At 45.1% G+C, this 27057-nt stretch overlaps 1 protein-coding gene across 3 annotated transcripts in view; it reads right to left on the bottom strand.

Annotated features, from left to right (window-relative positions):
- Nucleotides 1-27057, bottom strand: part of PTPRA (protein tyrosine phosphatase receptor type A) — a 239419-nt gene that overhangs the window by 47233 nt on the left and 165129 nt on the right. For all 3 annotated transcript variants that reach the window (XM_068274827.1, XM_068274845.1, XM_068274837.1), the window contains exons 3-8: nucleotides 16998-17076; nucleotides 13215-13583; nucleotides 8502-8522; nucleotides 5940-6024; nucleotides 2244-2317; nucleotides 104-240 (exon numbers count right to left, since the gene is read on the bottom strand). In XM_068274827.1, coding sequence (XP_068130928.1) covers nucleotides 104-240; nucleotides 2244-2317; nucleotides 5940-6024; nucleotides 8502-8522; nucleotides 13215-13583; nucleotides 16998-17070 — 759 coding nt within the window. In that variant the 5' untranslated portion in view covers nucleotides 17071-17076. The remainder of the gene's footprint in view (nucleotides 1-103; nucleotides 241-2243; nucleotides 2318-5939; nucleotides 6025-8501; nucleotides 8523-13214; nucleotides 13584-16997; nucleotides 17077-27057) is intronic.

The following is a 27057-nucleotide window of genomic DNA, read 5'->3' on the forward strand; positions in this document are numbered from 1 at the left end:
TACACACAATATCCAGTCTCTGGTGTAACAGGTGTGGCATTTCTAGGCATTTTGCCCCTGGAATCTCCCATGTAAGTCATGAGATACACCTGCACACACTCACATTAAACTCTTCCCGGAACAGCTTGTTGTCGTCAGCCATCCTTCGGTTAATCTCCTCCTCCAGCTTGTCCACAGGAAGAGGCGGGTACTTGCGATTGGTGCTGGGGGATCTCGCGAGGAGAGGCATGCTCTGAGGCTCTGTCACAAAAAGACACATTTCGCGGTTATCGGGGTTACACGCCTCAGCTCAGGTTATAAATGGGATAAATAAAACTACAACATATAGGATACCCACAGGGACGTTACCGCATTCACCTGCCCAACACCACTCGCTGACTTATATTACATTCTATATCATAAGGTGGCCAAACACTAGTCAATTCCTCTGTCAATATCTGACCGATTTGATTAAATCTGCTGGAAATATATGCCGTAAACAATGCCCGATCGATGTTTGCCTGAAATCAATTTGGTCTATCCCACCAGATTAATGTTTTTGCTTAATTGGTGGTGGGTCAGGAGCCAGCTTGGTTTCTGGACGACTGATGCAGCAGTGGAGATACTCTCACCTGTCCATCGGCGCTTTCTCTAGTGTCTTCTCTCCACCACCGATCCTTTCCCCGTCTCTCCTCTCCCAGAAGCTGTGTGTCAAATGACAAACACTAGAGGCCAAACAGTAGAGCTCTCTAGTGGTCACAAAAGGTACTCTTGACGCTAGGTGCCCCTAGTGTTGGGCCTCTAGGGTTAAGTCACGTGACACACAGCTTTCCTTGGCAGAGAAGAGACAGGGAAGGGGCAGAAGGAGGAAAGCGTGTGGACAATTTGAGGTGCAGAACTTGGCAGTATGCTGAAATCTACACACCACCTCCAAAGGCAAGGATCACAGATGCAATCAAGCAATTTATTTAGTACCACTGAGGTGCCCACTAACAGTATATTTATGTGTAGCAAAAAGTAAAAGGATACCGGGCATATTTATGTGTGAAGATCAGAAAAATTTGATCGGATTGGCAGAAAATAAACCCTGATGTCCCAAATCGACTGAACAGTCCTTATGGGGGTTCTTGAATTAGTTATTTGGAAAAACGTTTCTTTTATATTCAGTTGTGATGAACAGGAAGTACAGATTGGTTTGTTGATGGTGAAATAATCAATGTATTTCTGTATTTTATTCCAGATCGTATTTATCTGATCGCTCAGGCGATTCTTCGCTGAAAATTCTACCGCTAGTGGACACCTTTAGAGCTACCTGCCTATGCATCTGAATCGGACATATGGGAGACTGGGAACAGAAATGGACCGGGTCTCCACCTGGACTTTTTGCAAATTATAGCTTCATTTGATTGCACAAGGTTTTGGCATGCAGGCCTTTGCCAAGCACTTGACAAAGGCCTGCATGCCGAAACAAGTAAAAAGACAAAAAAGTCTGCACTTCATCCAATGAAAACCGCTGACATGTTTCGAACTTCTAGTTCTTAATCATAGCGGATTTGTGATAGCATTTCAGACAATATGTGTGTCAGAAAGTGGTCACCCCCCATCTTCTGGCCCACCGAGGGGCGAGGACTATGGGTGGGGTTAAATAATGAACTCTCACCAGACCTTTGGTACAATCATTACGCAGGCCGAACTACACAATAGTCTCTAGATCAGGCATGGGCAAACTTGGCCCTCCAGCTGTTACGGAACTGCAAGTCCCACAATGCATTTGCCTTTGTGAGTCATGACTGTGGCTGTCAGACTCCTGCAATGCATTGTGGGACTTGTAGTTCCGTAACAGCTGGAGGGCCAAGTTTGCCCATGCCTGGTCTAGATAAACTGTATAAGAGAACCTCCTCATACTATGTGGAGCTATAAGACAAACATTAAAAAATTCCAAGGCGTAAAGCATAAGCATGCCTTACTCCTTGGAATTTTTTAATGTGTTTGTCTTATTCAGTTTATCAGTGTCTATGTGCTTTTAATTTACGCAAATTCTCATGGAAAAATCGCATGGCGAAAACGCAGGCGAATTTTTCTATTATTTACATGCGAATCGCACACTATGCGTGCGTTGTGAGAATTCTGATGGCTGAATCTTTCTGCGCAGCCCTGCGCGCAGATTCTGTTTGTAGGCCCATTGACTTGTATAGTCCTGCGAATCTGCTTGCGGAAAATGCATGCGAATTGGTGTTAGTTGAAACGAGCCCTCAGACACCTACCCATGTCATCTGCCCTGCCATTGGACAAGCGGAAAGAGTTGGAGTGACTGCCTGCTTGCTTGTATTTCTTGAACCTATGAAGAAAGGGAAGGGAAAGGATTCCGTTCAGACATAAAATCAGATTACACAAACTTGATTTACAGAAAATCACACAAAAAAAAAAAAAAAAGGAGGAGAGTCAAGAGGGAGGGGAGAGTCAAGAGGGAGGGGAGAGGTAGAAAAAGGGAGGGGTGCACAGGGAGTGGGAGGGGACAGATTCTGCAGCGTCTCCCTGTGTACCACTACAATGATAACATTTCTGGTGTTCTCATAAGTGTACATACCCTGGCAGAATTTATGATTTCTTAACCATTTTCTTAGAATATTTACAATAATAATATATTAGCCAACCACTAACCATGAAACAAAGTAAAGTGTTTGTGTTATTCATGTTCTATGAAAATGATTTGGAAATCAAATTCTGGCAGGGTATGTAAACTTAGGAGCATAACTGTATTTAGCAGCAGTTTATACAGTACTTGTTTTAGTAGGTTGGGAATTAGAAGCCATTCATTTGAGGGAACAAAAAAGAGGGCATTATTGGTTACAGCAAATATGTTGTGATTTTTCCTTAAAGGACCTCTGTCGTGAAAATCTTAAAATTTTAAATACATGTAAACACATACAAATAACAAGTACGTTTCTTCCAGAGTAAAATGAGCCATAAATTACTTTTCTCCTATGTTGCCGTCACTTACAGTAAGTAGTAGAAATCTGACATTACTGACAGATTTTGGACTAGCCCATCTTCTCGTGGTGGGTTCTCAGGGTTTTCTTTATTTTCAAAAGCACATAGTGAATGGCAGTTGCTCCGTCCAACTGCCATAAAAGTGTGCAGAAAACAGGGAGGATCTTTGTATAAATCTTTTTAAGAGAATGTCTATAAAAAAAAGGCCATGCTGAGAATCCCCCATGAAGAGATGGACTAACCCAAAACCTGTCGGTTCTGTCAGATTTCTACTAATTACTGTAAATGACAGCAACATAGGAGAAAAGTAATGTATGTCTCATTTTACTCTGGAAGAAATGTACTTCTTATTTGTATGGGTTTTAAATGTTAAGATTTTCGTGTACCAGCAATGTATCAGTAGAGCTGCAAGTTGCTGCTAAGGCTGCACAAATCTCTAACTGCATTGTTAAAGCAGCCATTGTAGCTGCATGGACAGAAAAGCTGCGTGAGCGAACGCACAGCTTTTCACTACCTTAAAAGTGAACTCAAGGTAAGAGTGGCATGGAGGCTGCCATCTTTATTTCTATTTAAACAATACCAGTTGCCTGGCTGTCCTGGTAATCTTCTGGCATCAATAATGGCAGTCACAACCTTGAAACCACCATGTGGCAAATACACTCAGACTTGAGTCAGAGCACCTGATCTGCATGCTTGTTCAGGGTCTGTGGCTAAAAGTAATAGAGACACAGGACAGCCAGGCAACTGGTATTGCTTCAAAGGAAATAAATATGGCAGCCTTCCTAACACTCACACTTCGGGTTCCATTTAAGTAGCAAAACACTAGCAGGAGGGCAGTTCTTCCAATGCAATTTCTGCTAAAATCTGATTAAAAATCGATCACTACCCCCTGATCAATTTAGGCTTCAATAGTGGGATTCAAGTTATAACAAAATGTCCATTTTTGACAGGCTTGCAAGTTTATAATCTCTATTTGATGGAATATCAGGCGGATTGGAAGTCACACAGGACCAGCATCTCTATAATGAGGATTAGCTGGATGCAGATGGAATATTCAGCCTGTATTCTGATTCCACTGTAATCTAACAATAAAAAAATAATGAGTGGAGAGAGCAGTAAACACGGCTTAGTGAGGCCCAGGAGTGTCTGCACTTTACAAGCAATTTATACAACAATGAGGATTTCCAAGGCTGTGTGACATATGAAGGTCGAACGCAAGGACAGGAGAAGTAGTCTTATGAATGATAAAGCCCTTCCAGCTCCAAAGACTATTGTTCTGCGATTCCTCCAGCATTTTCCCCTCCCCAAACACCTCAAATCTCACCATCTGCCCCTCCCAAACATCTCAACCTCAGCATATGCCCCTCCCAAACACCTCATATGTCAGAATCTGCCCCTCCCAAACCTCACCATATGCCCCTCCCAAACACCTCAAATGTCAGCATCTGCCCTTTCCCAAACACCTCAAACTTCCGCCTCTGCCCCTCCCAAACACCTCAAACCTCAGCATCTGCCCCTCCCAAACCCCTCAAACTTCAGCATCTGCCCCTCCCAAACACCTCAAACTTCAGCCCCTGCCTCTCCCAAACTTCAGCATCTGCCCCTCCCAAACAGCTCAAACTTCAGCATCTGCCCCTCCCAAACACCTCAAACTTCAGCATCTGCCCCTCCCAAACAGCTCAAACTTCAGCATCTGTCCCTCCCAAACACCTCACACTTCAGCATCTGCCCCCTCCCAAATGTCTCAAACCTCAGTCTCTGCCCCTCCCAAACACCTCAACTTTTAGCCTCTGCTCCTTCCCAAACACCTCAACCTGAGCAATTGCCCATTCCCAAACACCTCAAAACTTCAGCATCTGCTCCTTCCCAAATACCACTAACTTCAGAACCTGCCCCTCCCAAACCTTAGCATCTGCTCCTCCTTCACAAACGCCTCAAACCTCAGCATCTGCCCCCCCCCCCTCCCCGACACCATAAACCTCAGCATCTGCCCCTCCCCAGACACCACAAACCTCAGCATCTGCCCTTCCCCAGGCACCATAAACCTCAGCATCTGCCCCTTCCCAAACACCTCAAACATCACCATCTGCCCCTTCCCAAATGCCTCAAACATCAGCATCTGCTCCTTCCCAAACACCTCAAACTTCAGCATCTACCGTTTCCGAAACAACTCAAATGTCAGTATCTACTCCTTCAAAAACAACTCAAACCTCAGCATCTTCCCAAACACCTCAAACGTCAGCATCCGCCCCCTTCCTTAACACCTCCAACCTAATCATCTGCTCCTTCCCAAACACTTCAAACTTCAGCATCTGCCCATCCCACACACCTCAAACTTCAGCATCTGCCCCTTCCAAACACATCAACCTCAGCATCTACTCCTCCCAAACACCTCAAACTTCAGCATCTGCTCCTCCCAAACACCTCAAACTTCAGCATCTGCCCCTCCCAAACAGCTCAAACTTCAGGATTTGCCTCTTCACGAACACCTCAAGCGCCACTTTGGTTTGGGCGTTTCAACAAATGATAAATGTTAATGTACTGTATAGTTAAGAATGTTCTCAAATAAAAGGTTTTTTAACCTCCACCTCCACTCCCCATTTCAGTATCACAGAAATGTGACTCGCACTGCCTAGCTCCTCTTGAACAGATCTGCTCCTTCCCACAATCCATGGAAGCCTGCCTGTCTGAGCCCCACCCACCTCCGCCAGCAGTGCCACCCTCCCTATACCCCAAAAGAAAAGCATTTGAGTGAATGGGGAGAGAAGGCATGTGACAGCTTGTCCACACACTCCTCCCGAAAAGGAAATGCACCTCCACTTGAAGAGCCGCATCATTATGATGCTAAAGACTAAAAGCAAGGTATTCAGAGGTTTTTTTTGTTTGTTTGTTTTTTAAAGTTAAACAAAAACAACTGTAAAGGAAAGAAACGTACGTGTGCGTGATAATCGTAAAAACACAGCACTTACCTCAACATATAGAGGACGATGATGATGAAGACTATAATAAGCAGTGAGGAGAGCGCCACCATGACGGCGATAATGGGGGTTTCATCTGCAAAAGCACACGATGCAGAGGTAAGTATAAAACAAGCAGGAGCGGGCCCACACACTACAATTATCATAGATGGGTGGGAATTGTGTGCGTTAGATAAAACTGTCAGATAAGATAAACGGGGGGGGGGGGGGGGGGGGCGGGTGAAGAGATAAAGGTGCTGGTTCTGTACAAGATCTCAGAACTGACAAGACTGAAATCTCACATTCAGCGCACAATGACAGCCATTAGCGGATTCTCAGTATCAGCAGCCAGGACAATGGAGCACTGTCGCCAGTGCTGAGCTAACGGTCATGTGATCGGCCACTCAGCTGCTTCCATGCTTCTCTTACATACAGGCCTCTACTTAAAGAGACACTAAAACGGAAAATAAATGATGATATAATGATTTGTATGTGCAGTACAGCTAAGAAATAAAACATTAGGAGCAGAGACATAAGTCTAATATTGTTTCCAGTACAGGAAGAGTTAGGAAATTCCAGTTATCTATGCAAATGAGCCACTGAGCTCCACGACTTTCGCAGAGAGCTCTGTCTTCTGAAACTTATTATCTCAAGTGTCTGGCACTGTATTGTTTGTTTTTGTTGCCTAGGACAGTTCAACAGTTCACTTGCCTGCTCTGTAAATTCATTTAGAATGCGGAGTAGTGTGTAAACTGCAAATATAAAAGAATGATGCAATGTTATAAAAAAAACCTCTATATAATAATATAATACTATTCTAGTAATAATCTGTACTACAGAACCAATTCATTATATCATAATTTATTTTTTTCTGCTTCAGTGTCTCTGAACTACAGATGAAAAGCTTATCTGTGAAATGCAGCTGGCCTCCTCCCCAATATAAAGAGTACCTGCAATATAGGTTTAAATACACTAAGGCTGCTTTCACAGTGGGACGTTACAGGTGCACGTTAGAGCAGCCTGTAACGCAGCCCAACTCACAGTAATGAAAAATCAATGGGCTGTTCACAGTGCCCACGTTGCGTTGGAGTATAACGCAGCACGGTAAATGAAAGTGCAGCATGCTGTGCGTTATACTCGTATGTGGCTGCGTTCGGCTGTTTGCACATGCTCAGTACTGTTTTTTTTTTTTATTTTAAATTTGCCGCATGCGCCGGTTTCGTCCGATAGTATGCGTCAAAAAGTACGCATCACGGACGCATAACGCGGCTCTATATAACGTCCAACTTCAAAGCTCACATGCGTTGCATTAGGGGCACGTTATGCGACCTTAACGTCGCATCTAACGCAACGTCTTAGTAGGAAAGAGCCCTTAATGTCATACTTATTGTACCTGAAGGTAGCTTCAGTGAGAGAACGGGTATATAAAACTCATCTGTTCATTAGGAAATGGGCATTAACACCGAGTGCGATGCAACGCAAACTTAAATTTTTCCTCTATACATTAAACAGTATAAAAAAAAATGAAAACGCTATAATACTGGTGTGATGTCATTTGAAGGCATATTTCACACTTCAATAAAGCCAACTGATAACAATTGCTGCAGAAATATTGATTAGATTGCCTTATAAGAAATTACTATGCAAATAAAGGAGAGAAAGATCTCGGTCTCCACTTGGATAGATGTAGAAGCTGATACATTGTTTACACAGCTTACTACACTTCCAACACAATCTGATCATCTTGGACAGAAATCTTATCAATTAGCAGCTAAGTGATGATAAAAGTTTTGACCCTCCCAGGAAAATCACTTTTGTTTTCAGATCATAAAAGAAATTGGAGTCATCCTACTAAAGTGTACCAGAGACGAACAATAGTTTTATACCTACCTGGGGCTTCCTGCAGCCCCACGCAGTCTTCCTCTGCCTTCTCCAGCTCTGGCACCGGGTCCCATAACGTCGGCCAGTCTGAGCATGTGCAGTACTATTCTCTGCAGGAGAGAGACGGAAGGGGCGCACTGCACATGCTCAGACAGGCTGAAGTTACGGGGCACAGTCCCGAAGCTGGAGAAGGCTGAGGAAGACTGGGAGCAATCCGTGCGGATGGGGCTGAAGGCAGCCCCAGGTATGTATAAAACTATGACTATTGCTTGTCTCTGGTCTTCTTTAAAACCGGTGCAAAGAGCAGTGGAACACATTTGAGGCATAAGTGGAGCAGTTGCTCAGAGTGGCCCAATCAAAATCCTTGATCTTAATTTCTGCTTCAGTTTTACTGAAAAATCTATCCCAGTTATCCTTGCACAGATGACTCAGTCGTCTCATCTTTTCCTCGACTGATAAAGAATAGGGATGATCAAGAAGATGCAAATTATTTCTCCTTGGATTCAAATTTCATTAACTTGGACCAATAAAAATTGTCAGGAAGTTATTCTGATTGGTCCATTTTCAAGCTGCATATAATTTACATGAAATTTGAACATACAAGGATACATTATTTGTATCTCATTGACCATCCCCAATAGAGAACTGCCCACCGTTTCTACACATTAAACTACAGATAATGATGGGACATACCTTGGGGGCCTTCTGCTGGATCTGAAAATAAAAAGTAAAAAACACACATTATGGAAAAAAGGGGCAGAGAGATTATGTCATTTTGTTTTCTGACATTTTCTTACATAAATTACAAGACAATAGTAGAATACATTTAGTTTTGGATTTGTATCTACCGCACCATAGATATCTGCACAGAAGACACAAGGACATGCATGGTTTAGCCACAGGTGTGGAACTCCAGGCCTGGAGGGCCAGATCCATGCCAGTGTTTAGGATGGTCTGAGAAAGAGGAGTGTGTTCTATCTAATGGACCACACCTTTCCTGATTCAGACCCATCAATTAATGCTGAACTGTGTAAAAAATGTGTGAGGACCTCGGCCCTCGAATGCCCGGGTTGACATCTCTGGTTTAGGCAGTCGCCCCCTCCAAGTTACTGCTACGCATACTAATCAAACTGCACTATCACCAATGTGTATTTAGACTCGCTGAGATCTTCCACTGAGTACATAACACTAACTGCAAAATCCTATGCCTGGCCTACAAATCCATATACAAGTCTTGCCTACCTACATCTCTGACCTGGTCAGCAGATACATACCTGGCCACCCACTTCACTCTTCCCAACGACCTTCTCCTAACCACCCAACGCATCTTGCGCGACTACTATAGCTGCCCCCATCCTGTTGAACACTCTCCCACCGCCCATCACGTTTGCCCCCTCCTTCAGCACCTTCAAGCAGGCCCTCAAAACTCACCTCTTCAAGAAGGCCTACCCCATCTTGTCAATTCCCTGGAGTCCAGGCTTCAAAACTCGGCTCTTCCTGATCAGAAAGCCAGCATCTATTCAGTGAGGAGGACTTGGGCAAGACACTAACACTACTACTGCCTACTTAGCACACCCTAGAGGCTGCAGCTCTAGTGCTTTGAGTCCGCCAGGAAAAATCACAATATAAATTATATCTTGTGTCTACTAAACCCACCCACTCCATTGTGCCCTGTGCTGTAGGCCCTCCTCACCCCTCCAAAGCAACACAACCCCTCACTAGTTGCAAGACTGTGCAGCATTGGGCCCCAAAATAGGGCCCATTACTTTTTTTTTTCTCCTTTCTGGTTGAACCTGATGGAGGGATGTCTGTATGTTGGTATGGTGGGACGATGGATCGAGTCCTGAACCCTGCAGGGAACAGTTTACATTTTCACTAAGAATAGATAACTGACACAGAGGCAGTCCCTCAAAGCACTCCTGCTACTTCAGCATCCAGATTCTGCTCTCAGATTACTTCCCCACAGTGTATGGCGAGTTCCTGGTGCTCAGGCAGGAGGTGCAAGCAGCAGGAGTGCTTGGGGAAGGCTGCAGGAACTTATGCAGGTGTCTGGACTGGATTCCAGTGTGTGTGGATCATACCATCCTCGCTCAATCAGAAGGACACATACACTGTACATATACCGGTCAAGGTGCAGCATAAAGAAATGACAGAGGAGTACAGAGGTATGCACATAAATTCAGCTGTCCTTACATGTTTACACAAGGTGAGGAGATGGGAGATCTGGCAGGAAGAATCCTTCATGCTTTATCTCGTGTCTCTGGTATTTCGTGCATGCAAAGCCATAGAACAGAGCGTGACAGCAGGAAGGAGCGCGTGTACACACCCTAACTGGAGACAGCTATACAGTGCTCCCGGCCAAAAACTAACGCTTCCCCACCACCCTGTGTTACCCCTCCATGAACTGGGATAAGCTCTACAGTCACATAATAACCAACACAGCTTTATAGCAGCACCTACCTCCTCTACTATAAACTGCTAGACAATCACCTCCAGTGTGTGTGCAGTATAGACATCATCATACAAAGTCACGGGAGATAAGAGAGGGATATAGAGGCTGCCATGTTTATTTCCTTTTCAACAATACCCGCTCAGTGTTCTCTCCAGGCTCTTTTAGTCGGGTGCTCTACCCTGCTGATTTTGATGAGCACCCGGCTGTCATCGGCACACCTGCTCCTATACTGTAAGCAGAGTTGCGCTCAGAAGCACTGGCTCTGCATTCTCTCATATTACCCCACCCGGCTACTTTTTCATGCCACCCGGCTGGAAAAAAATTCTGAGGAGAACATTGTTAGCAGTCCTGCTGATCTTTTAGTCATCAGTTATGTCTGAATCGCACGCCTGAAACAAGCATGCAGCTAATCCAGTCAGACTTCAGTCAGAGAACCTGATTGGCATGCATGTTCAGGGTCTATGGCTAAGAGTATCTAAGAGCGCTTTCACACCAAAACTCGTAAAACATAATTGCAAAAGGCAATCGCAAATACAAAACGCGTTTTGCGATTTTTCGATGTTGTCCTCAATCAAAACATAGAAAAAAAAAGGAGAACTGTGATTGCTTTTTTAGAAAATTGGAATTGCATTCAGTATGAGCACTTTCCCACGATTCCAATTGTAACTTTACTGTACTTGCATTTGGAAAATCGCAAGCCTTTTCAAAAACAAAGCGGAACACAGCCAGTGTGACAGGAGAGGCTCAGCAGGTCATCCAGCCAATCTGTATTGCTTAAAGGCAAATAAATATGTCAAGCCTCCATATTCTTCTCACGTCAGGAGTGCTTTACATACTGCTGCACAGCACTCCAAGTCCTTCTTCCCAAATCGTAAATAATAATTTATCAAGTACACGCTTGGTATGTGTAACAACATATTAAGTACCCCTTGAAACAAACTGGCATAGAAACCAAAAATCCTAAAAGTGCTCCTTTTTCAAGGTTTCCAACCTTCTATCTCCCTCCTGCACTCAGAAGTTGTATTCTGCCAGGAAAACTTTTATGGCTGTAAGCTGCTTATCAGTTATGTTTACTATATTCCCAACAAGGTATCAACAAGACAGAAGCGGTCACTTCCGTGCCTAGAAATTAACGCTTTCCGGCAGGAGAAAAAAAAAAAAAAAGAGAAATAGCCTAGTTATTAAATATGTTTTGCACTGCATATACACATATGGATAATTTATGTCCCATGTCACCTTGCGTACACTTTAACCACTTCAACCCAAAGGGGTTTTTACCCTAACGGACAAGGGCGATTTTCACCTTTCAGTGCTCATCCCTTTTTATTTTCCAATAGCTTAATCACTACTAATCACAATGAAATGATCTATATCTAGTTTTTTTCAACCACCAATTAGGCTTTTTGGGGTTGATATTTGTTTTCAGTAATTACTTTAGTTTCTATGCATTTAAAGGGAAAAATAAGGAAAAAATGAAGAAAAAAAAAAAAAAAAAGGCACCATTTCTCCAATTTCACCCCCTATAGTTTTAATATAAATACTGCTACTGTGCATAAAACCCACACATTTGATCTGCCTATTTGTCCTGGTTATCACAAGATTTTAATTATGTCCCTAGTACAAAGTATGGTGAAAATATAGTATTTGGAAATAAAGGTGCATTTTTTCTGTTTTGTTTTTTTTTTCACTAATCTCATGTGCATACACGCAAGCGGGAACGTGCACAGCGGCAGCAGCGCTGTTCGACTTATAAAAACGCCCTGGAGCCGTTAAGAGGCTCTAGCAGGACGTTTTTATAAGTTTGCTTGCCATTAAGTGGTTAAGGTGGCCTTCACTACTCGCACATCACTCCGGACGTTTGATTTTGCAGAGGTGCGCAGCTGCGTTGCTTAGGGCCAGTTCAAATGGACAGTTCCCCGCAGCTCGTTTAGCCAATGTTAAACTTTTCTGCTACCAAAAAATACTAGCGGCCTCTAGAGGTCATGTAAGGCCCGTGGGGTCATGTAAGGCATGGGGGACCCCTCAGCCAGTGCGCACAGATTTTCAATAGGTTTCATGCTGAACTTTGTGGAGAATCTGATCTGTGTGCAGTGTGGGGGGAGGGATTTGATCAGATAGATCCATCTCAGATCATTATCTGATCATCTGTTGACAACATAGAGTAGGATATGGCCAGCTTTAAGGTGGTCACTAACGATCCAATTTCTAAAGAAAAATCGTTCACTGCACCATCAATGAACCAATCTTTGCTTCGTATCTTTCACAACCAACAAGAAAATCCAAATTTTGGTTTGATGAAAATTGTCCGAAATCGATTGTGCCCATCAATGGAAATTATTTACAACCAATCCGATCAGAATTTCTGATCGCTCAAACGATTTTAACACTAGAAATTGGACCGTTAGTGGCCACCTTTGGCTTCATTTACTTAAAGTGTACCAGAGCTGATGAAAGGTAAACGATTTATACATACCTGGGGCTTGCTCCAGCACCATAAGCTCGGATTGCTCCCACGCCGCCGTCCTCCGCTGCCGGCAGCTCCGGTACCGGGTCCTGTCACTTGAACCAGTCGCGGCCAGTCTGCCCAAAAGAAGTGCGCCCTCTACGTATCTCTCTGGCGGCTGCTGGAGATATACGTAAACAGCGCACTTCTCTTACGGCAGACGGAGGGGGTGGGGGGGGGGGGGGCAACTGACAAGATTTTTATTGACATTTAAAGGCCAAACCATCGCAGTTCATAGCCACATCAACACAGACTATTTATTGTACTTAAAATCAAAATCTCTAACAGTAAACTAACGGACAAATAGAGCATAAAAGATGTAGCCCCTTGGGCACACATGCTACTTATTGAATTCTGTGGCGTAGACTGGAAAGAAATACAAGAATAGAAATAAGACAGAAACCACATGACAAAGCACAAGTATTTTCCATGCAGTAGGATGTGTTTATACTTGTGGAGGTGGGCCTTTCCTCTGTAGTGCTTTCGAGAGTTGGCACGAGATTGGAGAAGCCCTCGGCGGGTGTTTTGGCCTCAGTGGCTGGTACATCTGGGGTGCTACTTTTCACAATGACACCGACAGTGGTGACCGCAGCCGTGGAGTTATCGTACAGCGTGTAATTGCTGGAGTCTGAGCCATTGCCCGTGGGGTTGAAGGTAGCGATGGAGTCCGTGGCATTCGGCGTGGGTGCCAAGATTACTGCGGGAGCTGTGGTGACCACCAACGTTGGCTTGGCGTCTGCGCTGGCGCTACTATCTGCATTCGGTAGCACGTTGGGCATGTGTGGCGTTGGACTGGATGTTATGTTCAAGATTGGAGAAACTGTGAAAAAAAAATTACCCCATTAGCAAGAAATACAAAGTGAAGACTCAAGTTATTCAGTTAACTTTTTATGCATCCTTCCTGACCAGCTTCTCTTCTTCCCAGTTTCAAATTTCTCGGTACCTTAAAGGATACCTGTAACGAGAGTCATATGAAGGCTGCCATATTTATTTCCTTTTCAGGAATACCAGTTACCTGGCTGTCCTTCTGATTCTCTGCCTCTAATACTTTTAGCCATAGCCCCTGAACAAGCACGCAGCAGACCAGGTGTTTCTGACATTATTGTCAGATCCGACAAGATTAGCTGCATGTTTGTTTCTGGTGTTATTCAGACACTACTGCAGCCAAATAGATCAGCAGGGCTGCCAGGCAACTGGTATTGCTTAAAGGGAAGGTCTGAGAGGAAAAAAAAAAAAAACACTTACCTCGGGGCTTCCTCCAGCCCCTGGCAGCTGACTTGTGCCCTCGCCGCAGCTCCGTTGGCTCCCGGTCCCCTCCGGTGCAGAGGCCCACCTTGCCAGGTTGGCATCTTTCTCCATCTTCTTGCGTTCCACTGTGCGGCTCATTGAGTTGCACTGACGTCATCCGGGCTGTTCTGCGCAGGCGTCTGGGCAATACAGTCCGGATGACGTCAGTGCGACTCTTAGAGCCACTCATGCATGCGCAGTCGGCATTTTTCGCCAGAGAGGACCCCGGACCACCAGCATGGAGCAAAGCTGCGGCGTGGGAACAGGACAGCTGGCAGGGGCTGGAGGAAGCCTGAGGTAAGTATTTTTTTTTTATTTTTAAGGTCCTCGGATGTATCCTTTAAAAAGGAAATAAATATGGCAGCCTCCATGTTCTTCTCACTACAGTTGTTTTTTATGCACTCATTATTTTGACCCCCGACTTAGTGCTTCTTTTTGCAGTATCCTCTATTATAGCCTGCTCTATCATACTTCCCCCGCACGATGGGGGGAAATGCTAAGGAACCCCTGCAGAGTAGGAACTCAAGGAACAATGGTAGAGAATGCCTGGCTCAAGGTAGCCATACACTGGTCGATTTGCCATCAGATCGACCAACAGATAGATCCCTCTCTGATCGAATCTGATCATAGAGGGATCGTATGGCTGCCTTTACTGCAAACAGATTGTGAATCGATTTCAGCATGAAACCGATCACAATCTGTGAAGCACCCCCCTCATACATTACCTGATCCGGCCAGCCGACTCTCCTGGTCTCCGCTGTCTTCTTCTCCGCGCTGGGTTCCGGACCGGCTGGCTTCACTGAACTTCCTGTCCAGGGGAAGTTTAAACAGTAGAGGGCGGTACTGTATAAACTTCCTGCCGAGACAGGGAGTTCAGTGAGTCCAGCGCGGAGAAGAAGGCAGCGGAGACCAGGGGAGTCGGCCGGCCGGATGAGGTAATGTATTGCAGCTAGCGTCGGTCGGACATTCGAACGGCGCTATCGACGCACTCCCGACCCGCCGGCGAAAAATCTTCCACACGGACGGATCGACGGGAACGATTGATTTCGGACGGAAATCGATCCTTCTCAGCGTTTGCGCAACGATTTCACAGCAGATTCGATCACAGTGATCGAATCTGCTGTATATCGGCGGGAAAATCGTTAGGTGTATGGGCCCCTTTAGAGTAACAGATTACCCGGCAAGCTCATGGTGAACCAAAACTCCTTGGAGTTTGTAAGGGGGCTACAAAAACAAACAAACAAAAAAAAAAAGAACAAAAACCTCCTCTTAATAAAATGCTTCACAAAACAGAAATTTGCCTTAAATAAAACCTGTAACTAAAAAAAAAAAATTTCCCCTGGGGGGTACTCACCTTGAGTGGGGGAAGCCTCCGTATCCTATTGAGGCTTTCCCTGTCCTCCTGTGTCCCACGGCGGTCTCGCAGTGGCCCCTCCGAACAGTGGGGATGTAAATATTTACCTTCCCTGACTCCAGCGCAGGCGCAGTATCGGCTCTCCGCTCGGAGATAGGCGGAAATAGCCGATCGCTGCCGGGCTGCTCTACTGCGCAGGCGCAAGACTCCTGCGCAGTAGAGCGGACCCGACAGAGATCGGCTATTTCCGCCTATCTCCATGCTGAGAGCCGCAACATCGCCACCCACTGGAGTCAGGGAAGGAAAATATAGCAAGCCACATATTAACACTAACTTCCTCCTGCTACTGCCATCTCAAAAACATTTCCAGAATCCGTCCCTTCCTTTTACAAGAAGCAACTAAAATGCTTGTGCATGCCCTAATCATGTCCCGTCTTGACTACTGCAACACCCTACTCTGTGGTCTACCAAAAAGCAGACTGGCACCTCTCCAATCCCTACTAAACTCTGCTGGCCGTCTCATCCACCTCTCTTCTAGATCCTCTGAGGCAGCCCCTCTCTGCCAATCCCTCCATTGGTTACCAGTTGCCCAAAGGATCCAGTTAAAACTTCTCCTGCTTGCATACAAAGCTCTACACAAGCTATCGCCACCATACATTTCCTCTTTAATTTCCAGATACCTCCTCGCCCGGACCCTCCGTTCCTCACAGGAGACCTTTTTGTCCTCCAGCCTAGTCACCTCCTCTCACTCTCACATCCAAGACTTCTCACGGGCTGTCCCTTTCCTTTGGAACTCTCTCCCTCAGCCGGTTCGTCATGCCACGAGTCTGGAAACCTTCAAACGTACTCTGAAAACACACCTGTTCAGACAAGCCTATAATCTGCTATAGGCATCTCTGAAGGCACACCCACTAATCCTTGTGTTTCCTTCCCTTTTGTTTCCTCCCCACTACCCTCTAGATTGTAAGCTCACAAGGGCAGGGACCTCCTCCTAGTGTTTCTCATACCGCTGCAATTTTAACACATGTATATGTACCAACTACACATCAACTATGTATGTATCTGTATTTTGTCTATACAATGCCATGACTGTACAGTGTCTTGTATTTCTTATGTATATTTGTTCCCCATTATCTGTTTGTACTATGTACAGCGCTATGGAAGATGTTGGCGCTATATAAACAAAAAATAATAACAATAATAATCATAAAAGCCTTGTCAGGCTTGTCAAGGGAGGACGCATCGGGGGAGCCAGCGCTGGATTGCCTGTAGCTACAGGGATGGGGGAAGCCTCATTGGGACACTGAGGCTTCCCCCTCCCGAGGTGAGTACCCCGCAGGGGACATTTTTTTTTATACAGAGGCTGTTTAAAACAGAAAGTATTTGTGATTATTCCGGAAGGAGTGAGTATATGAGCTGTCCCACAATGCATCACTGCTGAATTTGCAAATCTACCCTTTGTAGTCCCTGAAAGCTAACCACCCCCCAGAACCGCTGGAATGCAATGATGTGTCAGCTTGTTCATATGAAATTTCTGCAGCATTTATCAGGATATCGGGGCATGGGAGGTTATGGGCCCAGCACTGCTCTCACCTGTGGTGGCATTGTCCGCAGCCAGGCACACCCGCCAGCACCCCAGCAGCAGGAACACAAGCCAGGAATCCATGTCACTCTGCAATCAGAAACAGACCACAATTAGCACTTAGCGATCAACAGGCAACGTATGGTATTTGCAGTATAATACACAAGTTAAAATTAAAAAAAAAGAAAAATACTTTCTATCCATAGATCCTCATTTCCTCCTCAACTACCACCACCAGCTGACAGCTCACTTCCTCCCCATACTGCCAGTCTGGAGCAAGGACAGGCTGTCAGTAGGGAAGCAGGCCTTCAGCTGACTGAGTACAGGTAGTCCCTAGTTAACGAAAGATATGGAACTGTAGGTTTGTTCTTAACTTGAATCCGTTCTTAAAGAGAATCTGTACTCTGAAATTCTTACAATAAAAAGCATACCATTCTATTTATTATGTTCTCCTGGGCCCCTCTGTGCCGTTTCTGCCACTCCCTGCTGCAATCTTGGCTTGTAATTGCCAGTTTTAGGCAGTGTTTACAAACAAAAGACATAGCATGTGATAGGCTGAGAGGAGCTTAGTCGGTGACTCACACAGAGCCTGCAGGGGGCGTGGAGAGGGTGTGTATAGCTTCTATCCTATCACAAGCAGAGCAGCACATTCCTGCCTGAGCCCGACAGAGGAGAGAAGATTAGATTATATAACAGAGATAACACAGCCACTGTGCAACTAGGAAAGGCTGCAGTAAGACAGACCACATTAAAACAGCTATAGGAACTTATAGGATAGAAGCAATAAGGCTGAAAATTTTGTTACAGAGTCTCTTTAAGTTGGAACACTGTGCCATCTCTGCCCCCTGTACCTCCTCTGAGCCCTTCTGACTCCAGTGCCCCCGTGTTGCCATGTGCCTTAACTGTTCACCTGTGTGCCACCCCTGCCCACCACTGAGTCACCTCTGTCCCCGTTACCTCAAGGTCTTAATCTGTGCCACCTTCCCTCTGTGCCTCCATTGTTTCCCTCTGTACCATCTCTGATCCTTGTCCCTTTGCACCTCCTTCTATTCCCCTTTATCAGGGCTGGATTTACCATAAGACACTGTAGGCCCGTGCCTACAGGCGCCTGATGATGGAAAGGCGGCTCACTCCCCTCCTCGGGCGCCTTCCCCCTTCCCTATGCAGAGTGAAAATGAGAGGCTGCTCACCAGACACCCAGCATTCCACTGTTGAGATTTCTCTTCAGTCAGCACCTCTAGCTCAAACTCAAAGATAGCTTTATTGGCATGACCAGGATTCATACAGGCATTGCCAGAGCAAGGGGAAAAGGTGGACAAGGAAGGGGGTGGGGTAGGGGGCAATGGCTAAGCAGTCTGCTTAATATTGAGGGTACTTCTGGGTACCTAATATTAAGGAGCACCTGTAGCTACCTATGACAGGTAAGGAAGGAGTGACAGCTGGGCAAGCCAGCACACTTGCAGTGCAGTTCGGTGGGGCTTTGTAGGTTTATGGAGAACAAAATCTAAGGTGCAAGGATATATGTGCCTATAGGCTCTTGTAATGTAAATTCGGGTCTGCCCTTTATCCAGGGCTGGATTACAGGTTTGCTTTAAAATGTATATGCAGAACTCAGTATACAGTATAGTGTACTACAGCAAAATTTAATTTTATGGAGTTAAAAAAAATTCTACTTGAATTTTGTTTTATTTGATTTTGTCGAAAAGTAAAAGTCTAATTTTTTATTTATTTAACTTATTCCCATTTTGGTTCCATTCGGTGGGTTGTTTTTAAGTCGTGGACTACCTGTAAACATTTTCCCATTTCATGCTTATGTGACGGTGTGTGGGTGTGTTTCAGACTGCCTGTGTGCTAGGAGGCGCCTGTCAGCCGCCAAGGATCTATGAGAAGGGACAACAAGCATTTTTTTTTTTTTTGCTTTTGCAAAAACTAACTTTTTACAAAGCTGCTCATGTATAACTCCTCTAAACAATTGTATTAACAATAACTATTAATAACTATTAATAATAATAACGATTTTATTTAATGTATACAAAAAAAAACCAAAAAAAACCTAAGAACATGCTAGAATTGGGGGCAAGTCTTTCATTAATGTTTGCTGTGTGCCTCAGCAACAGTCCTGCACATTTGAATCAAAAGTCGTTAAATGAAATGTAAACAATGTTTTCAGTGGTATTGCATATTTCTGTTGAATAACCTTTTACATATGACAGATGAGAGAATGACCATCTCACCCTCATCAATGGAACGACTCCCACAGGAACTGTCAATGTGGACAACAATCCAGGTAAAGCCTTGTACACACGCCTGACTACTGATAACCACCACCTCAGCCAATAGTCAGGTGTGTGTACAGCATCCCCTTGACCTGCAAGTGATAACCCGGGTGGATCAACTTGGCCGAGAGATGGCCGACTTCTTTCTAAATGCCACTCCCCTTCTGCACCCATCCGCCCCCCTCTCCCCCATAGCAACAGAATGCATTGTCAGCTATACAGCTGGCACACATCTGTAAAGGGCAGCACAGCGATTCTTCCCAAGGGGATCGGGTCCCAATCCCTGATGAGCAACATAAGTCAAATCTCTGTACGCACTTTAAAGCGGTATTGTCACCATACAAAAATCAAATTTCAACAGCAACTGGTCTGAGTGTATTAAGTGATAAAGATGCTAATCCTGCATTCAAAACTTTTTCTGCTTTTATGGTTTGGCGTTATCGCATACCTTAGAAGCACTGGCCCTTTAATTGCCATTGCCATCAGCTAGTAAAAAAGTTGCATGCTGGGGAGTCTTTATCTATAATATATTCCTTCTCTTCCCTTTAATTCCCCCTCCTAATGACATAGGACAGTGCACTTCCTAGTATAGACCACAGTGGGAGTGTCTGAAGACTCTGGGAGGAGGGCGGGTAACGAATACACAATGAGCAAGAGGAAAAAAATAGAGCGAGAGAGGAAAGGATGTCAGACTTAGCTTCAAAGGCAACCAAGATGGAAACTGTCTAGAATAGGATTCTCTGCTTTTCCTTTATAAAATTCACAGGAATCATAACATGGATAGTACAATACATCTGTTATGTAAGTAGAATTAGTATTTATCTACTTATATATGTGGTTTTTTTATTTCTAGGTTAGCATGGGTGTCACTTGTTCTTTAAAGAGAACCAGAGATGAAGCACCCTCATGTATGTTATTACATTTATCAGTGGGAACATGACAGTAAACACCTACCCTGCTTTTTGTTTTATTCTTCTCAGTCTAATCTATATGTTATCAGCTGTGATAACAATCCACCGACTGATCCTATAGGCAATTTTAGTTCCCCTTGGACAGTTGTGTGATGGGTTTCTAATTGTTTTGTATACCTCTATGACATTCGGGACTCTTGTGCTTAGACAGGATGTTATTTTTCCTTTTCCCCTTTTTTTTTCTTTTTTTTCTTTGATTTTATTTTGGGGTTAGTTCTAGGTTAGGGTTTTCCTTTCAGTCAAGAAGAGCAATGTACTATGGAACTTATTAGATTGGACTGATCCCTAGGATCTCAGTAGGAGGCACTTTTGTGCCCCATTTCCTAGGTTGAACGGTATGGACATCGGAATTTTGCTCTTCAACATATATACGTGTAGGATGTTTATCCACGTTTGTTTTTATCTTCCTTCTGTATATGTTTTGCTATTTTAGCTTCTCCAGCTTGTTGTTATATTTGCCTTATTATATAATAAAGCTCTTTATATAAAAAACAATCCACCGACTGATTCAGTCTAGGTTTGACCTGGAATCATTATAGCTGAGTCACTCTTCTGTGGAGTCTTTTCAAGCCCAAGCCTGCCCCCTCCTGGCTCAAATTTCCTACTCAGAGCTGTTGATATGGGAGGGGCTGCTGCTGCCGAGAAAGAAGCTCTGAAACAGACAAGTGTATCTGTGTTCACTGTGCAGCCAGTCATTATCTACTGTATGCAGTTTCATTTCTATGAGAGATACTTCCTACAGGCAGCCACACAGCATACCAGAATAATAGTTGAAAGCAGACAGATGAAAGGCTGCAGCAGCCCTGCTTGTCTATAGTCTCATAGAGGCTAGACAGCACATCCAAAACAACTCATAACCCGGAAGCAGAACAGGTATGAGCCGGCGGCCATATTGGATATTTCCTGGAGCAATAATGGATAAAAAACACTCAAAAAGGCACACCAGAGTGGCGAAATTATCAGGTAGAGCATTTATTCTTTACAAGCTATCAACAAATATTTTGTGTGAATCGTTCGTCTCTGGTTCCCTTTAAGGGCTTGTAAGAACTAAACAACAGACGTCCATTCACTGATGGCCCGTCTCCACTAGGGCCAAATCCGGGCCGAATCTGCATCGTTAACCGCACCATGCCGAAACAAGATTTCCCAGCATGCTCGATCAATACATATCAGGGTTGTGGAGTCGGTACAAAAATCCACCGACTCCGACTCCTCAGTTTAGGATTCCACCGACTCAGACTCCTCTAATTTGCATATTACAATCTTGTTGATTGAAAGTATGTAACATGAAATTCGTCTCTTAACTGCCAACGCTTAGGAATTTTAAAAGACAACTGAAGTGAGAAGGATATGGAGACTGCCATATTTATTCCCTTTAGTCATAGACTAAAACTAGTCCTTGGTAAGAGTACTTGTAAAAGGTACAGGCCAGAACAAACAACATCTATCAGGCCCTAGGCAAAGTAACTGTGGGTACATGTAGGAGTGATGTGCAGGTACTTTGCAGGGGAATAAGGAGATTCTTCCTCTATTACACATTCTTCATGTACAATCTGAACATGGATCAGGCCCTAGGCAATGCGACTGTGGGTACATGTAAGAGTGATGTGCAGGTACTCTGCAGGAGAATAAGGAGATTCTTCCTCTATTACACATTCTTCATGCACAATCTGAACCAGATTTATGGGTGATAGACAACACCTCTGTGTTCAATGTGCACAACATTCTCAGTGGATTCCCTGTAGCTCTGTGGAGAGTGCATATGTAGAGTATAGTACTACTGTGTAACAAAGTAAACCTGAGACAGATGAAATTAAAGTTTTATACATACCTGGGGCTTCCTCCAGCCCCCTTCAGGCTAATCAGTCCCTCGCTGTCCTACTTCGCCACCTGGATCTTCTGCTAGGAGTCCTGGTAATTCAGCCAGTCAGCACAGTCCGGCCGCATGCCACTTCCACAGCCAGGAGCGTTCTGCACCTGCGCAACAGTGCTGCGCAGGTGTAGTACGCTCCCGGCGGCGGAGTGTGTGCATGCGCACTACGCCAGACTGGCGGCCGGACTGTGCTGACTGGCTGAATTACCAGGACTCATAGCAGAAGATCCAGGTGGTGGAGGTGGACAGCGAGGGACTGATTAGCCTGAAGGGGGCTGGAAGAAGCCCCAGGTATGTACAAAAACTTTTCTTTTCACCCTTCTCAGGTACCATTTAATTCATAGTCCCCAAACCAAATTTTAAAAACGTATCAAATTATTTGATTTCATGAGCAAAGAGTGCATACATTTGCATAAATCAGCATCAGTGCAGAATTATTTCCATCTCATTGACCATCTCTATTAGTGACACGGCTACACCTCAGGCTTTATTCTTACAGCATAGATGTTATTTAGTATATATAAGAGATTCCTGTGTGCACAGCATATATACAGTCACAATCAGATGTGTATATCTGACTTTAAAAATACGGGGACTGCTTTATTGAAGCAGCACAAGTAACTAATTTTGATTGGTTTATTTCATTTTTGTGGACTAAGCACAACTATTACTGTATGTATAAATTATTTATGATGACTATTATCTGAGAAATAGAACATTTTATCATATTTTCTATTTTAATTACAGTTTAAATTCATTAGGAGTCGGTGCATTTTTTCCCGACTCAGACTCCAGGCACCCAAAATTGCCCCGACTCCGACTCCACAGCCCTGATACATATGACCCATTTCAGGGAGAAATCATCGAACTATCGCTCGCCCATGATTGTTGTGGTACAGATTTTTATCCCATTTTATAAAATTAACAAATCCGATGGTCGATCGATCTGCAAAATCACTACGTTGTGTGGGCACATTACTGTGGACTTTGGTAAACGTAGATTTGGCCAAGACATTTAATGCACACAATTCGAACATAGATGGCACTGGTGTTTAATAGCTGGCAGTCCAGGGGTTAAAGCAGCCGTTCTGAATGAAGTCATCATGTTGTACAGTGGTCAACTTTCCTAGAATCCTCCAGCCCAGTAATCTCCAAGTGTTTTTTAATCCCCTCTTCACAGCGTTACCTGGCGACAATTGTCTCACCTCTGGGCCTCTGCAGTGACTCAGAGCTGTTCCTTCTCTCCCACAGTCACTATGAAAGGACCAGTAATTCCCTCAATCACCGGCCATTATTCTAATGGGCCTCTCAGCCCGGCCGAATGGCAGAGGCACCAGCAGAAAGCAGGGCTTTACAAATTGCTGCCCTACTGATACCACCTGACGGCTTCACACATGAAAGCGGCAGATTATGGAGGAGGGCTCTTCACACTAAACCCGTACACAGCCCCATTATGTAAATCACATTCATTTGCATAAATCAGGTTTTTGTCCGCCGCCGCTCTCCATCTCCCGGTTTGTTGATTGGAAACAATGCATCAGGGCCGGAATCCGGAGAGATTTATTATCCTGTTCGGGGGAAGAGAGCATAAAAATGTGCGATGGAAAGCTGGAGTACGTGGTGAAGGAAATGCTAATGTATGAGGAGCGCACGTGGCCTCAACCGCGCGAGAAGGAGCGCACGTGGCCTCAACCGCGCGAGAAGGAGCGCACGTGGCCTCAACCGCGCGAGAAGGAGCGCACGTGGCCTCAACCGCGCGAGAAGGAGCGCACGTGGCCTCAACCGCGCGAGAAGGAGCGCACGTGGCCTCAACCGCGCGAGAAGGAGCGCACGTGGCCTCAACCGCGCGAGAAGGAGTGCACGTGGCCTCAACCGCGCGAGAAGGAGCGCACGTGGCCTCAACCGCGCGAGAAGGAGCGCACGTGGCCTCAACCGCGCGAGAAGGAGCGCACGTGGCCTCAACCGCGCGAGAAGGAGCGCACGTGGCCTCAACCGCGCGAGAAGGAGCGCACGTGGCCTCAACCGCGCGAGAAGGAGCGCACGTGGCCTCAACCGCGCGAGAAGGAGCGCACGTGGCCTCAACCGCGCGAGAAGGAGCGCACGTGGCCTCAACCGCGCGAGAAGGAGCGCACGTGGCCTCAACCGCGCGAGAAGGAGCGCACGTGGCCTCAACCGCGCGAGAAGGAGCGCACGTGGCCTCAACCGCGCGAGAAGGAGCGCACGTGGCCTCAACCGCGCGAGAAGGAGCGCACGTGGCCTCAACCGCGCGAGAAGGAGCGCACGTGGCCTCCAATGCGCGAGAAGGAGCGCACGTGGCCTCCAATGCGCGAGAAGGAGCGCACGTGGCCTCCAATGCGCGAGAAGGAGCGCACGTGGCCTCCAATGCGTGAGAAGGAGCGCACGTGGCCTCCAATGCGTGAGAAGGAGCGCACGTGGCCTCCAATGCGTGAGAAGGAGCGCACGTGGCCTCCAATGCGTGAGAAGGAGCGCACGTGGCCTTTAACGTGTGAGGATCGCACATGGCCAACACGTAAGGAGGAGCGCACGTGGCGTCTGCATGCACATTTTCCACTACACAGGAGACATTTCTTTTAATAAAGCCTCGGACGCAATGGGCTCAACTCACTAAGCTTTATCAAACACTTTATCAAACGTTTGATAATTTACCTCATGGGTAAAATCTGATTTTAAATTCACTAAGGTGTTATATATTTGTCGAATGTTTTATCGATAACAAGTTCAATAAACCTATAACACCTTAGTGAATTCAAAATTAAATTTTGCCCATGAGGTAAATTATCAAACGTTTGATAAAGTGTTTGATAAAGGTTAGTGAATTGAGGCCATTGTCAGCGAATGTCATGGCGGGGAGGGGTCACACAAGTGAGTGAGGGCAAGTGTGAGGACAATGGATTCGTACATTATGTACTGCTCTACAATGGCAATTGTTCACAGGTCAGATTCTTGGCTGAGAGGACACTGGAGAGCTGGAGGTTAACCAGTGGCTGTGGCTTAAAATAGGTGGCAGTTTTACTTCCAGTGGTTCGTCACCTTCTCTGATCTATTAACCCTTTAGCAGCCAATTTAGAGGCTTGCAAGTGCTCCAGGCCAATCTATTTAACCCCCCCCCCCCTTTTTTTTTTCCTTGCTAATAAATTAGTACTGCTGAAATGTGCATTTATGGCCACTGGTCACTAGGGGGCAGTGTGAGACAATGAGAGGACTTCTGCTGGAGTCAAACTCGAATGGTGGCGGCACAACACAGATGCAAAGCACCCCCCACCCCCGCTGCAATAAATCCAGCCATGGTGTAGAGGGTAATCGGTCATTGATCATAACTCAATACTTTAATGTAGCAACCGACACGTTTTAAAATCTCAAACATTCCTGTTGACACCTGAGATTATGCTTGGCCAATCAATGACCAATTTACCACCTCCATGTAGCATAAAGGTTCATTCCAACGGCGTGATTTTTGTGGCGACTTTTCTTGCGACAACTGATTGCTTTCTTGATTTTGTGGCCGCAGGTATCTTTTCGTCATAAAATCGTGTTTAGTGGAAAATATTGTGGCAGTCATGTCTGATCACTGAACGAGCAATCATTCAGATCCCCATAGACTCCTGTGGTAATTAGCGAAACAATTGTTCCGTTTTTTGGCTGCAATCGATGCTAGAAGATTAAGCCAGATGGATCATAGAATGATCGTTCATCAGTGGGTACGTTTCTTAAAAAAAAAAAAAGTTTACCTACACAATCCGCTCATTTTTAAAATCAGTGAGGCCTGGAACCCCCTACAAAGCGCTATCGCTCATCGCAATCGCTTGCGTTTTTTAATGAACATTTTGTAAGCGATATCATGAGCGTTTTCAGCGAATTTTGGTAGTGATTTTAAGGCCCCGTTTACATCTAAAATTGCAAAACGCTAGCTATTACCGCTAGCGTTTTGCGGGAGTGATTTTTCCACGATTAACAAGGAAAAAGAATCACTGGACAGGGTAGCATTTCGGGAGCGATCGCGATTAGCGGTTCTATAAATCCTAAGCGATCGCTGGCAAAACGCTGCATGTAACACGTTTGCGATTATCGCTAAATGCCCGTGGTCGCGGCAGTGAGAACATTGCCATAAGCAAACCATGTGCTAAGCAGTTTTAAAAACCTATAGCGGTTTGCGGTGAGCGGGAATCGCGCGATTCCCACTCAGATGTGAATGGGGCCTAAGAAGTGTAAGATTTGTCAGCGATTGTGTAGCTTATTTGCAATTAGCGATTTTAATTCTGATTGGTCCTTTCAATTTTTTTTCTTTTTTACAGTGTGCAGTAATTTAAAAACATTAGCAAATCGCTCTGTGTAGGTTTTGACAAGAGATTACGCCAATGTTTATATACTTTACATTGCAGAAACGCAAACGCCAACTCAAAACGCTAACGCTCAAAAATGCTGCATGTCCTGCGTTTGCGATTTTGGTAATCGCAATCACTCCAGTGGAATTTGGCCCATCCATTAACATTAGCTGAGCGTTTAGGGAAATTTCTAGCGTTTTGAAAACCTCCCTAAACGCTCAAAAGAAAAAAAAAAAAACGCTGTAGTGGGTTCTAGCCCTGAGCCCTCATACTACATGGAGGTGCTTAAAGTGAACCAGACGAAGCATCCTCATGTATTTTACCATATAGATCAGTGGGAACATTCGAGAAAATACCTACCATGCTTTCTGTTTCATTCTGCACTGCACAGTTTGTTTCTTATCAGACCTGATAAAATCCCCGACATTCAATCTGGCTTTGCTACATCAGCTATAATGATTCCTGAGCAGAGCCAGCAGGGGGCAGGCTTAGACTTGAAAAGACATGAGAGAACACAGACTGAGCTATAGATATTCCTGAGCAAAGCCAGACGTAGGGCTGGTGCACACCGAGCGGCTTTTTGGGCGTTTTCAGATCCGCTTGCGGCT

The sequence above is a fragment of the Hyperolius riggenbachi genome, chromosome 1 (assembly GCF_040937935.1).
Source record: "Hyperolius riggenbachi isolate aHypRig1 chromosome 1, aHypRig1.pri, whole genome shotgun sequence".
NCBI classification, from domain to species: domain Eukaryota; kingdom Metazoa; phylum Chordata; class Amphibia; order Anura; family Hyperoliidae; genus Hyperolius; species Hyperolius riggenbachi.